This window comes from Eulemur rufifrons, chromosome 8 (genome assembly GCF_041146395.1).
Source record: "Eulemur rufifrons isolate Redbay chromosome 8, OSU_ERuf_1, whole genome shotgun sequence".
In the NCBI taxonomy this organism is placed as follows: Eukaryota; Metazoa; Chordata; class Mammalia; order Primates; family Lemuridae; genus Eulemur; species Eulemur rufifrons.
The window spans coordinates 19,127,836-19,148,762 of record NC_090990.1 but is presented as its reverse complement, the minus strand read 5'-3'; the positions used below and the strand labels follow the sequence as shown (position 1 = coordinate 19,148,762).

Below are 20,927 nucleotides of genomic sequence, written 5' to 3'. Positions count from 1 at the left end.
CACTTATGTGAAAAATATGGCCTGTTCACGATTGTTTTTGAGAATGTACTGCTTTGGAAGTAGTAACAAAGGAGACAAATTTGTCATATAAACCCTCATTTAATCATTACTGTTAAGCTCAAGATCCTTAGCAGAAAGCTTTTATATGTCACATGAACTAGCCTGAAGAACAGGCTGAAAGAGATAGAAGGTTAAAGTTAAGGTTGGGCCACTGGAATCACTGGATATTCATGCCACTTACCCAAATAATACTGGTTTCTTTCTGTGGCTGGGTCATTGGATGCAAAAAGCAAAACTGCCTCCCATTCTACATCAAATACTGTAACTCTTGTTCCCTGCCTGATACCAACTTACAGAAGGCAGCATGGTTTACCAAAAGAAGAAAGCAGAGGATTTGGAGTCACATATAGCTATGTACAATTTCAGCTTTCCCATTTACTGATTAGGTGACTCTAGACAAGTTACTTAACTTATCTGCACCTCAGTTTACACATTGTAAAATGGAGATAACTGCTCATAGTGTTGCTATGAGAATTAAATAAGAGAACTCTCTCATGATGAAAGGTGCTTAATATATTTTGGCTCCTTTTCCTCCATTTAGATTCTTTACATAAATGAACCCCACCTCCCTGATGGCTAAATTTAGCCATCATAGTAATTTAGGAAAAACTGGGGAGGTTCTATTATGCTTTTATATCACAGCAGTTTTATTATCTCTTCTGCTCTTAATAATAGCAGGTTTGAAGTAATGTATATGTTTATACACTCACAATATGTTGCACTATGTTTATGGGACAGGGAAACTGAAATTATGTCAGCAGGACTGCTTTTAGCTCCATAGAATGAAAGATCTCAGTCTAAGAAATTGGAACTACAGGGATTCTGTCTTTTTGTTTTCTCTTCAAGTTTTTGTTTTGAGAATAAGCTCTTGAGGATACCTCTAGCAGGTAAGAAGATGCCTCTAGAACTGAGGAAGGAGTTCTAAGAAATTATAGTAAACAAGGGAAGTTTAGGTTAAGAAAGGTAAAAGGGTTTTTCTACAGTTGAGTTAAGGATTTGAGGAGTTCCCTAAGGTACAGTAAAATCAGTGGAAAAGTAGGAAAGTGAGAATTAGCTGAATGGAGATGAGAAAATGTAGAAAAAATAAGTGTACTTATATAAAAGATTCATACATTGTGGGGATAAGGGAAAAAGGGAAGTGAGAGGAGGATATAAATGACATTGACGGAACTTTAAATCACCATGTGACATCAGGCAGTTGGTTCAAAGTATTGGCAAGGTCCCTTTCGTTAAACCAAGAATTTAACCAATTCAATGTTCTGTTTCAAATAATGGTTCAGGTCAGGCGCATTGGCTCACACCAGTAATCCCAGCACTCTGGGAGGCTGAGGTGGGAGAATCAGTTGAGGTCAGCAGTTGGAGACCAGTCTGAGCAAGAGAGAGACCCTGTCTCTACAAAAAATAGAAAAATTAGCCAGGCGTGGTGGTACACACTATTGGCAGTGAAAGGGGCAGCCTTGCTGAAATAATAGGAAAATATCTAATCCCACAATTTCCTAATAACATCTAAAGATCAACGATGAGCTCTCCCCCTGCTCTCTGCTCTTTCTCTCCTTAGCTGACAGGCACGCTGCAGGTACTCCGTATTCACAAACATCTGAAAAAAGCCCAAAGACAGAAAGGAAATATAAATCTTTCTCTTTACAGTCAGCAGTTCAATGCCTTTAGAATTTGTTTTACAGCCTCGAAGTGTTCCTGAGAAGCTCCCAGACTGACAGCAGGGGGGACAAACTTCAGGATACAGATCCTGCCCGGAATCATATCTTAAGGGCTAGATCATAGACAAGATCTTTGATACCCGATAGCCACTTCTGCTGTTATCTATTTGCTGAGAAGAAAGAGAGGAGTGGATGCAGTGTTCACAGTACCCTGTTAATTCGCTACAGCCATAAATCATCTTCACCCCTTTTTACAATTCCTAAATAAAAAGCCTAAATACCTGATTCTCTCGGCCAACATACTTTTCCCCTTCCTCCTTTTCACCATGTTGGCCCTTTTTCCACTTGGGAAAAAGTTAAATAAACTTCTTTCTATTCTAATCTTTCTTTAGAGAAATTTTTTGCAAACCCACATGCACCAGCACTCCACCCTAGCAGGCAGTATACTTCGAAGAAATCTTGACAGTTGGAAAAAAAAGTTTCCTTTTATTCAGTTTCAAACCACTGAGCTATTTATTACACTCACAATTTTTGATACTGATTGTTTAGCAGCTGAATTACTACTACTTTTTCTAGTAACACTCAGTTAAACTCTGTGAATATTAATAATTTAAAGCCCAGGGAACCAAGAATGGTTTTATTTCACCAAAAGACTTACTGAGAGTTACATTTATTTGTTATCAGTTGAAAATTAACAACCTCCATCTTACTGGCCATTCATTCTTTCTAATCCAAATGGTACTTTTTCATAAGCTGAAGATATATTTCATGAAATTACAATAAAAGTGATTAAGGAGCCTTAAACTTAAAGAAAAAAAAGTACCTTATAAAATCACCTGATATTCATAAAAACAAGTCCCAACTGACCTCTATTAAGGAACAAAGAGGTATCAATGATGTACAGAAACTAACCAGTCAGAAATCAAGGAGCTCCCATCACAAGATTTTGAAACATGTTGAATGTTTCCCAGTAAAGTGACATTCATTGCTGGTGACTCAAAGAGATGACTACTAAGCCATTGCCACTTAATCTTCCTTCTCTCTCTTTCATAACTCTTTCTAACTCATTTGGCTCTCAAATTCACTTCGAGTGAGAAAGATACTACCAACACTACATATACAGTGGGAATAAAATAAATGTCTGATGATAGCTGTAACATTTTTAAAAGTTATCCAGAAATTCCTAACAAGGAATCTCCTTAAGCAAAAATATACATGTGCAGAATATAGCCTTCATCCTCTACTAAGTAAAAAGTCTGAGTAATGAACACTTGGTTATGCTACGAGTCAATAGTAATTCCTGCAAAGGAATTAAGGATGACTATTTAAATGGTGTTTCTATCAAACATACTCCAGCCAGTAATTCAAAACCACTTTTGGTTTTCCATGTATGAAATATCCATATCTCTTTCATACCATTCCCTTCCCTCAAAACCCTCAATTTTTCACAATCACAGAAACTGAGGCATTGGGGGTAGGGGGGAAGTTATGCATATAATTTCTAAAGTCAAAGAGAAATTATGTTTTGGATTATACATATTTTGGCTTCTAAATCTTGTTAAAAAATAATAGAGAGTCAAATACATTAATACTTAAGGAAGAGAATATAGTGAGGTCAGAGGAAAATACAGACAACTTGTGCTTCTGTTTACCAGTCTATCCTAAAGCAACTAGCCTAATCTCTGAAAAACTAACGTTTCTGAAAAGTTTTATTAGTGCACTGAGTCTGTGAAAATGTAGCCACCAAACAAAACCTTCCAAGAGGCAAATTTGATGATTGTTATTTCAGCCTAAAAATAATTTCTTTTATCGAAAAAGCCCGAAATTAAACAGGATCCAAAAGCAATAAACACCTAGCCTAGGCACCAACAACGTTCAGAATACTGCTCATCCTAAAATCCAGAAGAGCTAACAACCAGTTTGTTTTGTTGATTTATAGTGAATGAAAAGAAAAACGGAAAAAGATAAAGGGCTGAAATGATTCTTCTGGGATTTATTTGTTTGGGAAAAAGTCTTCTATATTTTTACACAATCTATAAATCTTCTAGGTCTGACAGAATGTGTTTATGGAACACAGCTTTCAAATTTGACATCCTCCTATGTAAGTTCAGGGCAGGAATAATTTCTTTCTTACTGGCCTCCAGTTTTGTCCTTTTCTAATCTATTCTCAACACTGGTGCCACACTGATCTTTTTTTTTTTTAAGCCAGTCAAATTTAGCAGTGAGGGGTTGAATACCTACTTTCGTGACACAAATGTTAGTAAGTTCCGATAACCTACTACCATCGAACCAGCCTACAGTGATCTTTAGAACAATATAAATTTAATAATGTTCTCCACAGCTTACAAAAAACCCTTTAAGACCGGACCTGGTGTCTGTTCTGACCATTCTCCCGCATCTGCCCTAGTCTTTAGTTCCACTGAAGCGCTTGGGGTTCCTAAACTACGACATACCCTCCCAGGTCTACCAACCTATGCATTCATTGTTCTGTCTCTCCCTCCCTTTAATCTCTACTCTACCTAACTCGTACGCCTTCAAAATTCAGTTTTATGTGTCACTTCCTCAAGGACGGCTTCCTTGAAACTTTCTACATCTAAGACTGATTTAGGCACTCTTCTGTGCTTCAAAGTCACCTGAATATACCTCTACATATAGGGGTATATAACACTTATCTACTTACCCATTTGTCTCTCCTACTAAAATGTACATTCTCTGAAAGCAGAAATTGTCCTTATATTCTCAAGAAGTAACATAGTATTCAGCACATAGCAGGCATTCAATAAATACTTTAAAAAATAGAGGGAGGCAGAGGGAGAATAGGATCTTTTCACTCCTCCCAGGGAAAGGTTTGTCTATGTGTCCCTTTCGAGTTATGGTGTAATTATGCTGGGAAATGTGGCAGGCCTGTAGGTAATGAACATCTAATAAATCACTGATCAGTTTTGTGACAAAAAGGAAAAGACAGCCTTGATTGAAATTATCTTACTAGCTATGGATTACATATTATTACAAATTCGCTCCCACATATGCTTACAGCAACACATTTCTTTTAATTATAGTTGCTTTTTGATTTAAAAAAAACTAATTAAAAATAGCTCTGCTTTTCTAGTTCCTAAGAGAAACATTTAGAAGGACTAAACTATAGCACTACCAGTTTTTAATTAGTCAAAGCTGATTTCTGGTCTCTGTTTCTTCTCCCCTTGATTCCTCTTTCCTGGTTTCTGATTTCATTAAATTGTAAAAATTGCTATTAGCAATAATAGAACACAAAGAAATGAAATACCATTAACTTTAAATTGACCTATTGTAACATATGAGTAACTCTAACAAAAGATTTGATGAAAAGAAAGCTAAAGCTTAGAAAAATTTAAACTAAATTCAACTACCCATGCATCCTTTCTCCCCATTCTCTAATAACAATAATCGCTAAGACTAATTGAGTATGCTATTAGTATCATGCCAAGGACTGTTCTAAGTGTTTTACGTATATTAACTTGTCTAATTCTTACAAGTCTATGAGAAAGATACCATTTATTATCCCCATTTTATAGATGATGAAACTGAGTCACAAAGAGTGAACTTGTACAAGTTAATAACTGGCAAAGACAGGATTCACATCTATGTAATCTGGATCCCAGTCTCCACTCTTTGCTACACTATAAACGTAGATATACAACCAAAACTCTCTAATCCAAATCTTTAATGAGAAACCCAAATTACTGAAGCACAGGTTTACATAACCTTTCACTGACATTTACACTACTTGGAGCATTATTACTAGCAATGTACAGGCATGTTTTGTGACATATAAGGTAGTTAAGAAGCCTCTAGTTTTTCCTATTTCCCTGGGTGTGCCAAATTTTCCTTTTAGATACAAAACAAAAACAATAAAACAAAAAACTCTTCCTAAAGAAATTACCACTAAATTGTTCAAAGAGCACAGATAAAGGAAATATATTCATCTCTAGGTATCTGAGGAGGACTGGTTTTAGGACTCAGATGCTCAAGTCCCTTACATAAAATGTCGAAGTATTTGTACACAACCTATGCACTTCCTGCCATATACTCTCAATCATCTCTAGATTACTTATAATACCTAATACAACGCAAATGCAATGTAAATCATTGTTACGCAGTATTTTTCAAAATTTGTATTATCTTTTATTGTTTTATGTTTTTTTCTCCCAAATATTATCCATCTACAGTTGGTTGAAATGGTATATGGAACCCTTGGATATATAGGGTTCACTGTATATATGATATACAAGTAAGTTTTGTATCTCATTCATTTTTTCCTTCAAGGCAGCTAGGGCAGTGACCCAACACAAATTTATTAAATGAATTAATATATCATTCAGTCAGCCAATCCTCCACCCATCATCATTCATTCACCTTTTGGGTGTGGTCAGGACATGAACTGGCCTTCATTGTAACCAACATTAATCCATCTACCCTGCATGCATTGTGAGATTATAACTGGAACTAAACAAGTACATGGCTTTGATATTAAGCAAAGCTCTTCATCCTAGCAAGAATGTCCTTTCTTTGGCGCCCCTTTTTTCTTACACTATTTAAGACATAATTCTTAAGGCTTCGTCCTATTCATGCCCTTTGATTGCTGAGCTATAAACTGAAGAGGAAAAACACCAATCCCTGGGGGGTGGGGAGGAGAAGACAAAAGAAAACACCCACCTGTTTTATAGCATCTAAATTCTTTTGGGAGATCAAAAAAAAAAGAAAAAGAAAAACTATGGAAGCATCAAAGGAAACTTAAATATGACACTTGCGAAATCTAAATAGGATAATTTTGTTTTATAAAATATTTTATTTTGTAAAATGTGTCTTAATGTTATCGATTTTTACATCAATTTGGTAGAAATATTTCAGAATAGAAATAAATTATCCTATTTCTAGGGTAATTAAAATACTCAAAATAGGTCAAACATAATATTAATCTTTTTATGCAACAGAAAAAGAAAGCTATAGCTACAGATTATAATCTGATATGATGGCACTGTCTACCACAAGATAAATACTGGTTTGATGAGGAAATCCCCTTGCCACAAATCTTCAATGAGGAATTAGAGGTCATTAGCACCATCCCACAGATGGTCCATTATATTAATACTACCAGTACTTTCTTTCAGTGGAAGCCTCAATTATGGCGAGTGTGTGTATGTGCACGCACCCATGTGTTTTGGACTCCACTGATGTTTCAAACTGTTATTGTGTAAAAATTATCCTGCCTTTGAGTCAATTCAAAGCTCCAATCATGAAATTCATTTTTAACATGACAGCACTCAGAGCAGGAACAAGAATCCAATCAGTGAAGCTGTTTGTTTTTTTTTTTTTTTTTGAGACAGAGTCTCACTTTGTTGCCCAGGCTAGAGTGCTGTGGCGTCAGCCTAGCTCACAGCAAGCTCAAACTCCTGGGCTCAAGCAATCCTCCTGCCTCAGCCTCCCGAGTAGCTGGGACTACAGGCATGTGCCTCTATGCCTGACTAATATTTTTTCTACATATTTTTAGTTGTCCAGCTAATTTATTTCTAATTTTTTTAGTAGAGATGGGGCTCTTGCTCTTGCTCAGGCTGGTCTCAAACTCCTGAGCTCAAACGATCCGCCTGCCTCGGCCTCCCAAAGTGCTAGGACTACAGGTGTGAGCCACCGTGCCTGGCCAGTGAAGTTATTTAGACTGTAGTAATAAATATATCATAGAACTGGTGCAAACACTGACAAATGGTTCGACAGAACAAAAATATAGTCCAAAAATACACCCAAGACCTTACAAAACTTAGTGTGACCACACAGGCATCATAAACCAATAAAAAGGGTAGTTAGTTAATTACTTAATTTCGATTTTTTCTAAGTTATATTTTGTAATCATTTTGTCAAATATCAAAAGCAAATATAAGTTCACTTCAATTATTAAAGTTGTATTAATCTGTGTAATAATAAATTTAGGAATAAATGACACTGATAATTTTTCCTCTTTTCCCCATTACTTGATATAATATATTTACTTATGTACAGCAAATTTTTAATTTTAACATAGGTTACATCTTGTTAAGATCACTCCTAGGTATTTTATAACTTTGGTTGTTATTGTAAATGACTTTTAACCCATTTCAGTTTTCTATGGGTAACTTATTATACTTGTATACATTATATAACAATTCATTTTGGAACATTTATTTTGTAGTTAGCCAGCCATTTTACCGAACTTTGTTTCAGTTGATTCTCTTTGAGTATTTTTCTGAAGAGACAATAATAGTACCCACCAACAAATGCACAATTATTTTGTTCTTTATTAGAAACATACCTCTAATTAGCGTTTGTCTTACTACACTGTCTAGGACTCCCAAAATAATGTTGAATAAGGGTAGCAGTGGACATTTCTTCAGTACTTCACTGATAAATGTAGTGGTGTCTGTTGGTTTCAGAGAACTACTCTTTGTTTGTTTGTTTTTTTTGAGACAGAATCTCACTCTGTTGCCTGGGTTGGAGTGCCGTGGCATCAGCCTGGCTCACAGCAACCTCAAACACCTGGGCTCAAGTGATCCTCCAGAGAACTATTCTTCATCATGTTAAACTATGTTAATAAATGTTATAAAAAATTCACCTAGTCATATTCTTTCAATATATTCATAGATTTGTCACATCAAATGAAAAAAAGCAGTTTAAATTAGTATATTAAAAATATATAACTACTGTATATAGATAACTGCCCTAGGAAAAATCCATGGAAGTAGATATTTCAAAATGTTATCAGTAGTTATTACTGGCAAGAAAGATCCAGTGTGATTTAAAACTTTATGCTTTATGCAATATTTTCTAATTTTCCTCAAAGAAATATATTTTTTTGTAATCAGAAAAAAATATGATTTGTTGGATTTTTTTTTTTTTTGAGACAGAATCTTACTCTGTCACCCCAGCTAGAGTAAAGTGGCATCATCACTGCTTACTACAACCTTAAAGTCCTAGGCTCAAGCAATCCTCCTGCCTCAGCTTCCTGAGTAGCTTGTACTACAGGTGTGTACCACCATGCCTGGCTAATTTTTCTATGTTTTGTAGAGAGAGGGTCTTGTTCTTGCTCAGGCTGGTCTCAAACTCCTGACCTCATGCAATCCTCCCGGGTTGGCCTCCAAGAGTGCTAGGATTACAGGTGTGAGCCACCATGCCTTGTCAATTTGTTGGATTTGATCTGCAGGTATTTTATGTCAACTTTCTATAACTATATATTCATTAAGTGAGATAGGACAAATGTACTTTTATACTATCTTTATCAGCTTTTAGTTATCAAGATTCTGCTAACTTTATAAAATAAATAGATATACTTTCTCTTTCTCTGCTCTGCTATGGTTGATATAGCGTTATACAGTTGTCCCCTCTTATCCCTTAATTTCACTTTCTGCAATTTCAGTTACCCACAGTCAACCAGTCCAAAGCTATGAAATGGAAAACTCCAGAAATAAACAATTCATAAGTTTTAAATTGGTTGCCATTCTGAGTAGCATGATAAAATCTCACACCATCCCGCGTCATCCTGCCCAAGACATGAATCATGTCTTTGTTCAGCGTATCCACACAGTATAGGCTGCCTGCCTGTTAGTCACCTTAGTAGCCATTTTGGTTGTGAGATCGACTCTAGCAGTATTGCAGTACTTATATTTAAGTAACCCTTATTTTACTTACTTGCTCTATTTTATTATTAGTTATTGTTTTTAAACCCTTACTGTGTCTAATTTATAATTCAAACTTTATCATTGGTACATACGTATAGGAAAAAACATAGTATATATAGGATACAATACTATCCAGGATTTCAGGCATCCACTGGGGGTCCTGGAACATATCCCCAGTGGATAAGGACGGACTACTGTAATTATCTGCTCCATCAATATGAATCAAATTGCTCATAACCCCCCAAGGCCCAGATACATTTTAACATTAGTCTACAAGGGATTTTTATTTCTTGAGTCACTTTGGCAAATTATATTTTTCTAGAAAATTATCCATTTTGTCAGGAATTCAACAAAGGTGCCACAGTAATTCAGCAGACACAGGAGAATATTTTCAACTTTGTACCATATCCAAAAATTAACTCAAAAAGAATCACTGACCTAAAATAAAACCCAAACTATAAATACCCTGAAGAAAAAAATAGAGAATCTTTGTGACCTTCAATTAAGCAAAGATTTCTTAGAACACAAAAAGCATGAACCATAAAAGAAAAAAAATTGATTAAATTGGATTTCATTAAATTAAAAACTTTTGCTAGTAAGAAAATAAAAAGACAAGTCACAGGCTGGGAGAAAATATTTGCATAACATATATCATTGCCTAAACAGGGTGCAAGACACATTGATATGGGCACAGTATACAGAAATAAATTCAGATGGAAACCAGTCTATACATTCAGTCAACCTACCACACTTGCTATGATTTTCTAGGAATAAAGAATAGTCAGAAGTGATGAAAAACGATGATAGGACTCAGACAATAGTCCAGAATGCCAGCATTACTACCTTTCCAGGCTTGTATTACTATTACGATGAAGCTTCTTTTTCTACCAACAGAAGAAATAATTACATGACGTATTATTCAAGTTCAGAGAAACTGGTGTCTGTTCATTCTATTTCCCTTAAGATTGGTAATTCTATTTTATGCAGAAAAATTAAAACCACTGGAAGAATGTATTATGTGCTTCCTGTTGGGCAGTGGGATATAACAATAACAAGACCTTGACCTCCGTAAGTTTATACTCTTATTACAAAACAAGATGAGAGAGGATATTTAACATACATTTGTAATAATGTTTTATTAGATTTCTACTCAAAACCTTAAGGGGAAAAATGAAATTGGCATTATTTTTGGCATCGTTTAATCCTGGAGGAATTTATAATCCTGGAGGAATTTATCTCCTACGCACAGAGGATCTCAAAACTAATTAAGTTTCTATCTTGTCCTTCATTATTAAAGAGGAGGGAAGAAAGGACTGTGACGGGCATATTTTGAGCTTCAAGTGGTAACAACATATCACCACACAATTCTTTCCCATGAACTCTGAAGTAAAGTGCATTAAACCTTCAGTGTGATTCCTTAATAAATGTTGTTGAACAGCTAGGAAAAAAAACCTTTATAACATAATAATTATTTGTAAATTCAGATACGGAGTAAGAAAAAAATAATTCCCTTTAAGTATTTTTTTTAAAGTATTTTTTTAGAGACAGAGTCTCGCTCTGTTGCCCAGGCTGGAGTGCAGTGGTGTGGGTCACAGCTCACTGTTAACCTCAAACTCCTGGATTCAAATTATCTTCCTGCCTCAGCCTCCTGAGTGGCCAGGACTACAGAGTCATGAGCCAACACACCAGGCTAATCCTGGCTAATTCAACAAATCTTTTTTGTAGTTATAATTGACTTTAATTATTTAGAAAATAATAAATTCTATTTATTACCTAAACAAACTGCTTCTCGTATTTCCTATTTAATATAAATTCTAATAAAAAAGGAAATATTACTTTGTAACTTCGTTCCTAGAAAACCATTCATATGAATAAAGCTTTTGCAACTAGCTAAAAATGTCCTTGATGAGGCAATAAAAATTACTAGTTTTAATAAATCTCAACCTTTCAATATGTCTTTTTTACTACTGTGTGTGGTGCAATAGAAGTGTGTATAAAGTACATTTGCATACTTAAGTATGATGGTTACTCCAGGAAAGGTACATGCATGACTGAGCTGCAAGGTGAACTAGCCAGTTTTCTTCATGAAATACCATTTTCACTTGAAAGAATGAATGACAAACAAGCTTAGATATTTTTGACAGACATTTTCTTAAAAGTAAGCCTGTCACTAACAAAGAAAATTGACAATATTTGTTGCCAATGATATAATTCCAGCTTTCAAGTGAAAATTAGAATTTTGGAAAATTTATATCCATAGTGAGCCTGGCAGCTTCCCAACCTTAAAGATTTTTCTCATGAGACTAATAGTGGTATTAACAGATGTGATATTTAAATGTTGTATAATGAAATGTGTAAGCATCTGTCCATGTAGGAAAGGTCCTAGAGGCCTTAGGGCTGTCCCTCTGGCACTTGATGGGTAAAAATCCCTTACTATTTTTATTTTCAGAATACTACAGTAATTATTTAAAAATATATCTACATAATTGTTAGCTACCTTGATTGTAACAAAATTCTCACTCCATGTTATAAGAAACAGATAAACTCATTTTACATTCACAATTTTTTTCTTTGTCAAATCACACTGAGTATACCAAATTCTTATCATATATATAGTAAACAACTAAAAAAAATCAGAATACCATTTAGAAGGAAGAATAGAGATGGAGAAGAAGTCTGATAGTTAAATATAACTCTGAATCATTCCTATTTTTCTCTAAAATCCACATTATGAATGTAAATGTTAATTTATAAATTCCAAGTATAAAAGAAAAATCCTCTCACTAGCAAAGAACTCAAATTTTTACCTATCTTAGGAAACAATCAAAAGCATATTCTTGGTACCAAGTTAATATTGTTTAAAAAAAAGAAAAAAAAGCACTTTTACTTTATCTTTCAATAGACTACTGGCCAACTATAACTTCCCTAACAACTCACACTTTGATACTCTCTAGTAAATTTAAGTTATATTTAAATTTAATTTCAGTTGAATCTAATTAGTTTAATAACAAATCTAATTAATTGGGTTATACTGGGTTTAAGTTATTTGTACTTATGTTAAGTAAAGCTAGAAGGTCGGAAAGAAAACTAGTTTCCAGTAAAAATCTTGGAGTTGCCATGGTCATTACTCCAGTTATTCATATAGACAAGTTCTTCAGAATATGTCACCAGGGCTGGGCAGGGTGGCTCATGCCTGTAGTCCCAGAACTTTGGGAGGCTTGAGGCAAGGAGTTTGACACCAGCCTGGGCAACATAGAGACTCTCTACAAAAAATTTAAAAATTAGCTGCGGTGGTGGCATGAGCCTATAATCCCAGCTACTTGAGAGGTTGAGGCGGGAGGATCACTTGAGCCCAGGAGTTCAAGGATGCCGTGAGCTATGATCACGCCACTGCACTCCAACTTGGTGATAGAGTGAGACCCTATCTCAAAACAAACAAACAAACAAAAAATTGTCACCATGCGACTAAAATAAACTCAATTTACCAACTTCTTCATAAATAATTCCCTCAAGAATTAAGTTGGTAATGAAACTGTAAAATTTATGAATAAATACTGACTGCCGGGCCGGGCGTGGTGGCTCACGCCTGTAATCCTAGCACTTTGGGAGGCCGAGGTGGGCGGATCGTTTGAGCTCAGAAGTTCGAGACCAGCCTGAGCAAGAGCGAGACCCCATCTCTACTAAAAATAGAAAGAAATTATATGGACAGCTAAAAATATATATAGAAAAAATTAGCCGGGCATGGTGGTGCATGCCTGTAGTCCCAGCTACTCGGGAGGCTGAGACAGGAGGATCGCTTGAGCTCAGGAGTTTGAGGTTGCTGTGAGCTAGGCTGACGCCACGGCACTCACTCTAGCCTGGGCAACAGAGTGAGACTCTGTCTCAAAAAAAAAAATAAATAAATAAATACTGACTGCCCTCTGGTGTTCAAACTAAGGATCTCATTGATGAACTAGGTTAATCCTGTAAACCACTCTTCAGGGAAAAAAAAAAAAGGCCCAGGTCCTAAAGAAGTCATCTAGAGTCACTAAAATCAGAGGAGAAATTCTGATCTTGCCAGGTTTTAAACAGCAGCCATCTCAAAGCAAGACAAAAACTATTAATCAGAGGTATCTGATTACTAGTACCAGCAGCCAAAGAGCCTAACCTCAGTCATCAACTGCAACTGGGCAAGAACAAAACATAAATTTGGTAACATTTTTACTATACTTCCTCAACTTGCATTGGCATAAAAAGGGATTCAGACTTCTTTCTACATAATAAAGAATCAGAAAAGGCTCGAATCAAATGCTTCCTCCAGTGGGGCTGGGCGTGGTGGCTTACACCTGTAATCCTAGTACTCTGAGAGGCCGAGGCAGGAGAACGGCTTGAGCTCGGTAGTTTGAGATTAGCTTGAGCAAGAGGGAGATCTCATCTCTACTAAAAATAGAAAAAAAATTAGCCAGGCATGGTGGCATGCACCTGTAGTCCCGGCTACCCAGGAGGCTGAGGCAGGAGGATCACTAGAGCCCAGGAGTTCAAGGCTGCAGTGAGTTATGATCGTGCAACTGCACTCTCCAGCTTGGGCAACAGAGTGGGATTCTATCTCTTAAAAAAAAAAAAATAGGGTTCAACACAGTAAATGACTTTGTAGTCAAAAAGACAGACATCAAACCTTTGTGTATATAGATTTATATTCCCTTACTCATGTTGCTAGATGAAATATGATATACAGGCAAAACTTAATTAGAAAAAGTATACATGCCTGCTATTATAATTATGTTCACGTTACCTTTCATTGGCCAAGTACTAACGAAGCACTACAAAGCACACTTGTTTCTTAAATACTAACAGAACTACATTTCTAACCAAACAGAAGTATATGTAAGTTACTGGGTGATCAAGATAGAGAATTTTAAATTTCTCATTTAAACATGCTGAATGATTCTTGTTTTTATTTGAGATAACTAACATTCTCGAGCAGCAGGTCTCAAAGTGTGGTCTAGGGACTCCTGGGGATCCCCCCCACTACTCTTTCAGGAGGTCTGTAAGGTCAGAACTATTTTTTCAAACCATTTTTTTTTTTTGAGACAGAGTCTTACTCTGTTGCCCAGGCTGGAGCGCAGTGTTGAGATTATAGCTCGCTGCAGCTTCCAACTCCTGCACTAAAGCAATTCTCCTGCCTCAGCCTCCTGAGTAGCTAGGACTACAGGTGTGCACCATCACGCCCAGCCCCATTTTTTTAATTCATGCATAACAGATATACACAGTTTCAGAATACACATGATAATTTAATACATCAATTTGTAAAGATAAAATCAGTGTACTTTGGATATCCACCACCTTAAATATTTGTCTTTTCTTTTTGCTAGAAACATTTGAATTATTCTCTTCTAGCTATTTTGAAATGTACAATAGATAGAACTATTTTTATACTAATACTAAGATGTTATTTGACTTTTCAGTCTCATTATCTCCCAACTGTACAGTTGATGGATCTTCCTTCCAGAGCCTACATGGTATGTACTGTAATAACACAACAGATTGAATGTAGAAGCAGATATGTAAATCCAGCTCTATTCTATTAAACCAGACATTAGATATTTACAAAATCATAAAACATTCTTCTTATTTTTTTTTATTTTGGAAGCTATTTTTCATTAAAAAAAAGTTACATGTGTAATAGATAATGGGTTTGTCAATGTTATTTTTAAATGAATTAATATTTTTAAATTTCTCAGGTTTAATTTATAATATAGTAAATATCAATAGATATAAGTCATACAAACAAAACCTCCTTGGAGCCCTCAACTATCTTAAAGTGTATAATCAGATACTGCGAGGAAAAAGTTTGAGAATTACCAATCTAGAGAGTAGCATATTGAACATGAAAGAATAATTTGCTCTCACAGCTTTAATGGAGGTGAGGATACAACACAAATGTCATTTAAGAAAAATGCAGGTGATACTCACCAAACTGATCTTCCATGCCACTAATAACCAGTTCAGGGAGGTAGGGTACAGTTTCTAAAAAGAGAAAAAGGTAAATGATATGCTTAAACAAAATCTATTACCTTTGTTAAGGAAAATGAAATCACCCCCCAACTCCTATGCAAAAGGGAAAGTCAAGCCTGGAGGCTTAGTTATGCAACACCTTCTTCTGAATGAGTAACTGTTACTAACATTATGCATTAGCCAGATCCCCATGGAAAGGTAAAGTCCTCAGGCATCTAAGGAGAAGTGCCCCAACTCTCATAATTCTTTGCTGGCCTCCCATAAACAAGGGCAGACCAATCGTAACTTTAGGTCTGCAGTCTACGTCTGGCTCCTAACTGGCAGTGGTGGCCCACACCTGTAATCTCAGCACTTTGGGAGGCCCAGGCAGAAGAATCACTCAAGGCCAGGAGTTTTGTAGAGCCCCTTGTGTCTACAAAAAAAAAAAAAAAAAGGAAAAAAAAGAAGAAGAAAGGTGATTAGGCCACGAGGGCTCTGCCCTCATGGATGGATTAATGACATCATGGGGAGAGTGGGCTAGTTACAATAATAAAAGCTAGTTCATCCCCATCTTGCTTTCTTGAGGTCCCTTGTCCTTCTGCCATGGGATGACACAGCAAGTAGGCTCTAACCAGATACAAAGCCCCTAGATCTTGGACTTCTTAGCCTCCAGAACTGTAAGATATAAATTTCTTTTCTTTATAAATTACCCAGTCTTTGGTATCATTATAACAACACAAAATGGACTAAGAAAAAGTAAAGAAAAAACAGTTACTACAATGACAATGGAATTGAATGGTTATTGCTAAACTCCATTGGTGCTCTAGGAAAAGATAACAAAATGATGAGAGTGATTAACAGTCAATTGAAAACCAAATGTGAAAGCCACAGGACCTCCTTGGTAACTTACAAAGAGGGTCTTTTCTCTAGTAGCAGGACAGAAAAAGCTGAAGACCAGGCCCAGGAGAGAATCATTAGAGCGACCCAGCTCCCAAGAAGGTTACTTTTCAGCCAAGGGAGGTGTGTTATACCAACTTCAGGGCCCTGATTGGGAAAGAATGAGAATCTAATACATGAGATGAAGCCATCTGAGATGATGTCCATCCAAAATTTCAAATGTCTAGATAATTGCTTAACCCCCGAGACTGCAAAAGTAGGCCATTCTCCCTATATGAGCTAGCACTCTCCTGCTGTATAACTATAATGCATAGGCCTCCCCACCCTACTTCCCAAAAAACGGTGCCCCCTCAGGATTTGCCTCCATACTCCCTAGCTAACCACCATGTCTCCTAGCTACCAGGCCTTTAATTTGTAGTAAGTAGGTCACAGCATAACTCAGCCTGAATGTGCTGGGCCTGTTAAGGTCAGAAAGGAACTACAGGCCGGGCACGGTGGCTCACGCCTGTAATCCTAGCACTCTGGGAGGCCAAGGCGGGAGGATCCCTCAAGGTCAGGAGTTTGAGACCAGCCTGAGCAAGAGCGAGACCCCCATCTCTACTAAAAAATACAAAGAAATTATCTAGACAACTAAAAGTATATATAAAAAATTAGCCGGGCATAGTGGCGCATGCTTGTAGTCCCAGCTACTTAGGAGGCTGAGGCAGAAGGATTGCTTGAGCCCAGGAGTTTGAGGTTGCTGTGAGTTAGGCTGACGCCACGGCACTCTAGCCTGGACAACAGAGGGAGACTCTGTCTCAAAAAACAAAACAAAACAAAACAAAAAAACTGTAACTTTATATATACTTTTATGTTTATAATATTAATTTAACAATAAAAATACTTAAGCCAATACTGAAGAGTAACAATAAAATTTTCCCTTAAAAAGCATTACTTGGGTTTAACAAACCCTGTTCTAGAACAAAATCTCATCACAACATCCCCCTGGCTTTATAACCTTACACTGCCCAAGATAAAGTTCAAACTCCCTAACTTGACTAACATGATCCTGTGTGATCCAGCCTGTTTACCTTCCTGATATCATCCCTTGCCAGTCTTCTCTGCTGCCTACTATATGTTACATAAACCAAACTATGTCCCACTTCCTGAATGAATCATATTCCTTCTGACCGGAGCCTCTGCATATGCTGTTTCCTCTACCTTTTTTTCTTTCCTTTAAAAATTCTGTTTACTTTTTCATTTTGTTAATTTTTTTTTTTTTTTTTTTTGCTTTTTTTCTTTTCCCACAAAATTACCCTTTACTTTAAACTCTTTTTCCTACCTCTTTATACAGCTAATTCCCCTTCAGGCCTCAAGCTTACCTAACATATCCTCCAGGATACCTTCTGTATTAGTCAGGGCTCTTCAGAGAAGCAGAACCAGTAGGATGGATACAAACATACACACGAGAGAGAGAAAGAGAGAGAGAGGGAGAGAGAGAATTAAAAGAGATTTATTTCTAGGAATTATCTTATATGACTGTGGGAGCTGGTAAATCAGAAATCTGTAGGGCAAACCACCAGGCTGAAAACTCTCAGGCAGAAGTTGATACTGCAGCTTGGAGACACAGAAAACTTCTACCTCAGGGAAACCTCAGTTTGTCCCTAACCCTTTAAATTGACTAGATGAGGTTCATCCAGATTATCAAGGATAATCTTTACTTAAAGGCAACTGATTGTAGATGTTAATCACATCTACAAAATACCTTCATAGCAACATCTAGATTAGTATTTAATTAAATAGTGGGTACTGTAGCCTAGCCAAGTTGACACATAAAACTAACCATCACACTTTACTGTACAAATTAATACAATCACTGTACCTATACAGCAGATCCCTTGAAGCTGCACCAAAGCTCTATAAAGTAGGAGCTAAAATACTGATGCTTAACAAGCGCTTTTGAGGCAATAGTTTTATCAATCAAACAAATGCAAAAATAAATTCTATTTATATAATTAGAAAAAAGTGGCAACCTTTCTAACTCATACTCCTTGTACATCCAGTAAAGTCAAACATTATAAAGTCAGAAATGCTTCTTAAATCTATCCTCTCATCCCTACAGTCCACTGCCTTAATCCAGATCCTTATTATTATTAATAATATATCTCAGTATTTGGGATCCCATCATAATAGCTAACCCTTATTTAGTGCTTACTACACAGTAGGTGCTGTTTGTAGTCTAATAGCTTATTTGATCTTTTTAAAAATAACCTCAAGAAGCAGGTACTATTCTTATCCTCATTTTATAGATAGGGAATCTGAAGCACAGAGAAGTTTAATAATTTGACCACAACACTCACAATCATGCCTGTTCTGGAGATACTGCAATCTGTCTTACGGGGGTTAGGGTATAAAATAGAATGACATAGGTTAAGTGTCTAACATTGTGCCTGGCTTTCTAGGTACCTGATAAATGTTTACGCAATGAATGAATGAATGTTCAACAGATACACATTCACTTCTCTCCCTCCTGAGGACCAGAACTGAACTAAAGAAATAAATAGAACCAGGCACTCCACCTGTAGCACATGTAGTCCCAGCTACTCAAGAAGCCGAGGCAGGAGGATTGCTTGAGCCCAGGAGTTGGAGGTTGCAGTGAGCTATCATGATGCCACTGCCCTCTACCTGAGGTGACCGAATGAGACTTTGTCCCCCCCCTAAAAAAACAGAAACAAAAAATAAAAAAACAGAAAAAGCCTAGACTATAAAGGAAAAATTATAAAAATTTGACTAAATAAACTTCTATTTATGAAAATGATTACTGATTTTTTATTTTTCAAACTGTACATATATATCATATATATATATTCTTTTATTTAAAAAGTATGCTAAAACAAGTACTTGCGTACCAGGCACTCAGATTTAAAAATAAAAACATTACCAGTAGAGTCAAAGCCCGATGTTCCCCTTGATGATTACATTTCCCTTTGTCCTACCCAGAATACATCACTCTCCTAAATTTACGTTTATTATTCCAGTATATATCTTTTTATGTTTTTAACATGTATATATCCCTAAATGCCATTGTTTTGTATGTTTTAAACTTTATATATATAATTGATCTCATGCTGCACCAATTCTTCTGCTACTTAATTTACTCAACATTATATTGGTATATTCTTCCATGTTTATATATTAATATGTGTCTGGTTTATTCATTTTTACTGCTATATAGTATTTTACCATTATTTCTTCATCTCAGGAGTTTAAAATGCAAAGTATTTCAGAAGTGATAAATAACAGATCCTCCACAGTAGAGAATATCTGTGGCTTTTGATAGCATTTTACAAGAAATATCTGAAGAACACACCATTAGTAAGAGCTAAGGAGCAGGTGAGACTCTAATATTGTGAATAGAAGTGTAAAAGGTCTGGCCAGAGGTGGTGGCTCAAGCCTGCAACCTCAACACTTTGGAGGCTGAGATGGGAGGATTGCTTGTGGCCAGAAGTTCAAGACCAAACTGGGCAACCATAGCAAGACCCTGTCTCTACAAAAACTAAGAAAAATTAGCTGAGTGTAGTGGCATGCACCTATAGTTGCAGCTACTTGAGCGATTGATGCAGAAGGATCACTTTGGGCCCAGGAGTTTAAGGTTACAGTGAACTATGATGGTGCCATTGCACTCCAGCCTGGTGACAGAGCAAGATCCCATCTCACAAAAAAAATAAAAGTAATGAAAGAGTCAATTATATGCCATGTACCATTTCAGGCACTACACATATTTGAGTAAGGTTTGATCTTTACCCTTAAGAAGCCAGTATACTAACAGAGAAGTTGAGATGGTCATGTAAACAATATGATATGTATAATAATGGAAATACAGGAAGCAAAGAAAAGAGTTCCCTCTTTCCTTTTTTAGCCACATGAGAAGTAGGGCTGGACTTCTAGGTAATGCTAAAGCTTACCCCACTCCTTGATTTCAGCTCCAGAACAAAAAAGGCAGATTTTGGCTCTAACATGATTCTAAGCTTAATCAAACTCACAATGTTTAAAATCATCATCAAAATAATTAAATCTATATTTGCACTGGCAGAGGAAGAACAATTAAAGGGCTACTATTTCCATGTATTTCTTGATCTTGACTTAAAAGGGCATCACTACAGAAATAAAATTAGGAAACATATCATCTGTTCTTCTAGAATGACCTTCAGATGCTACTACCTTAATATAAGGAGTAAACACTATAATCTACATGTATCTTTATTATCTGTCACCAAAGAATCTACCCTTTTTCCTGGAAATTTGAAAAGCCTTAGAAAACCTCTACAGTTTCCTAAAATCATTTTCTTTGCTATTTCTTTTCTTTCTTTTTTTAGACAGAGTCTCTCTCTGTTGCCCGGGCTAGAGTGAGTGCCGTGGCGTCATCCTAGCTCATAGCAACTTCAAACTCCTGGGCTTAAGCGATCCTACTGCCTCAGCCTCCTGAGTAGCTCGGACTACAGGCATGCACCACCACGCCTGGGTAATTTTTTCCATATACATTTTTAGTTGGCCAGATCATTTCTTTCTATTTTTAGTAGAGATGGGGTCTCTCTCGTTCTTGCTCAGGCTGGTCTCGAACTCCTGACCTCAAGCGATCCACCCACCTCGGCCTCCAAGAGTGCTAGGATTACAGGCA

General features: G+C 36.4%; 1 protein-coding gene across 5 annotated transcripts in view; it reads right to left on the bottom strand.

Annotated features, from left to right (window-relative positions):
• The window catches only part of LOC138390546 (mediator of RNA polymerase II transcription subunit 18), a 108,275-nt gene that overhangs the window by 54,979 nt on the left and 32,369 nt on the right, over nt 1-20,927 (bottom strand). For all 5 annotated transcript variants that reach the window (XM_069479647.1, XM_069479649.1, XM_069479652.1 and 2 more), the window contains one exon: nt 15,353-15,406. In XM_069479647.1, coding sequence (XP_069335748.1) covers nt 15,353-15,406 — 54 coding nt within the window. The remainder of the gene's footprint in view (nt 1-15,352; nt 15,407-20,927) is intronic.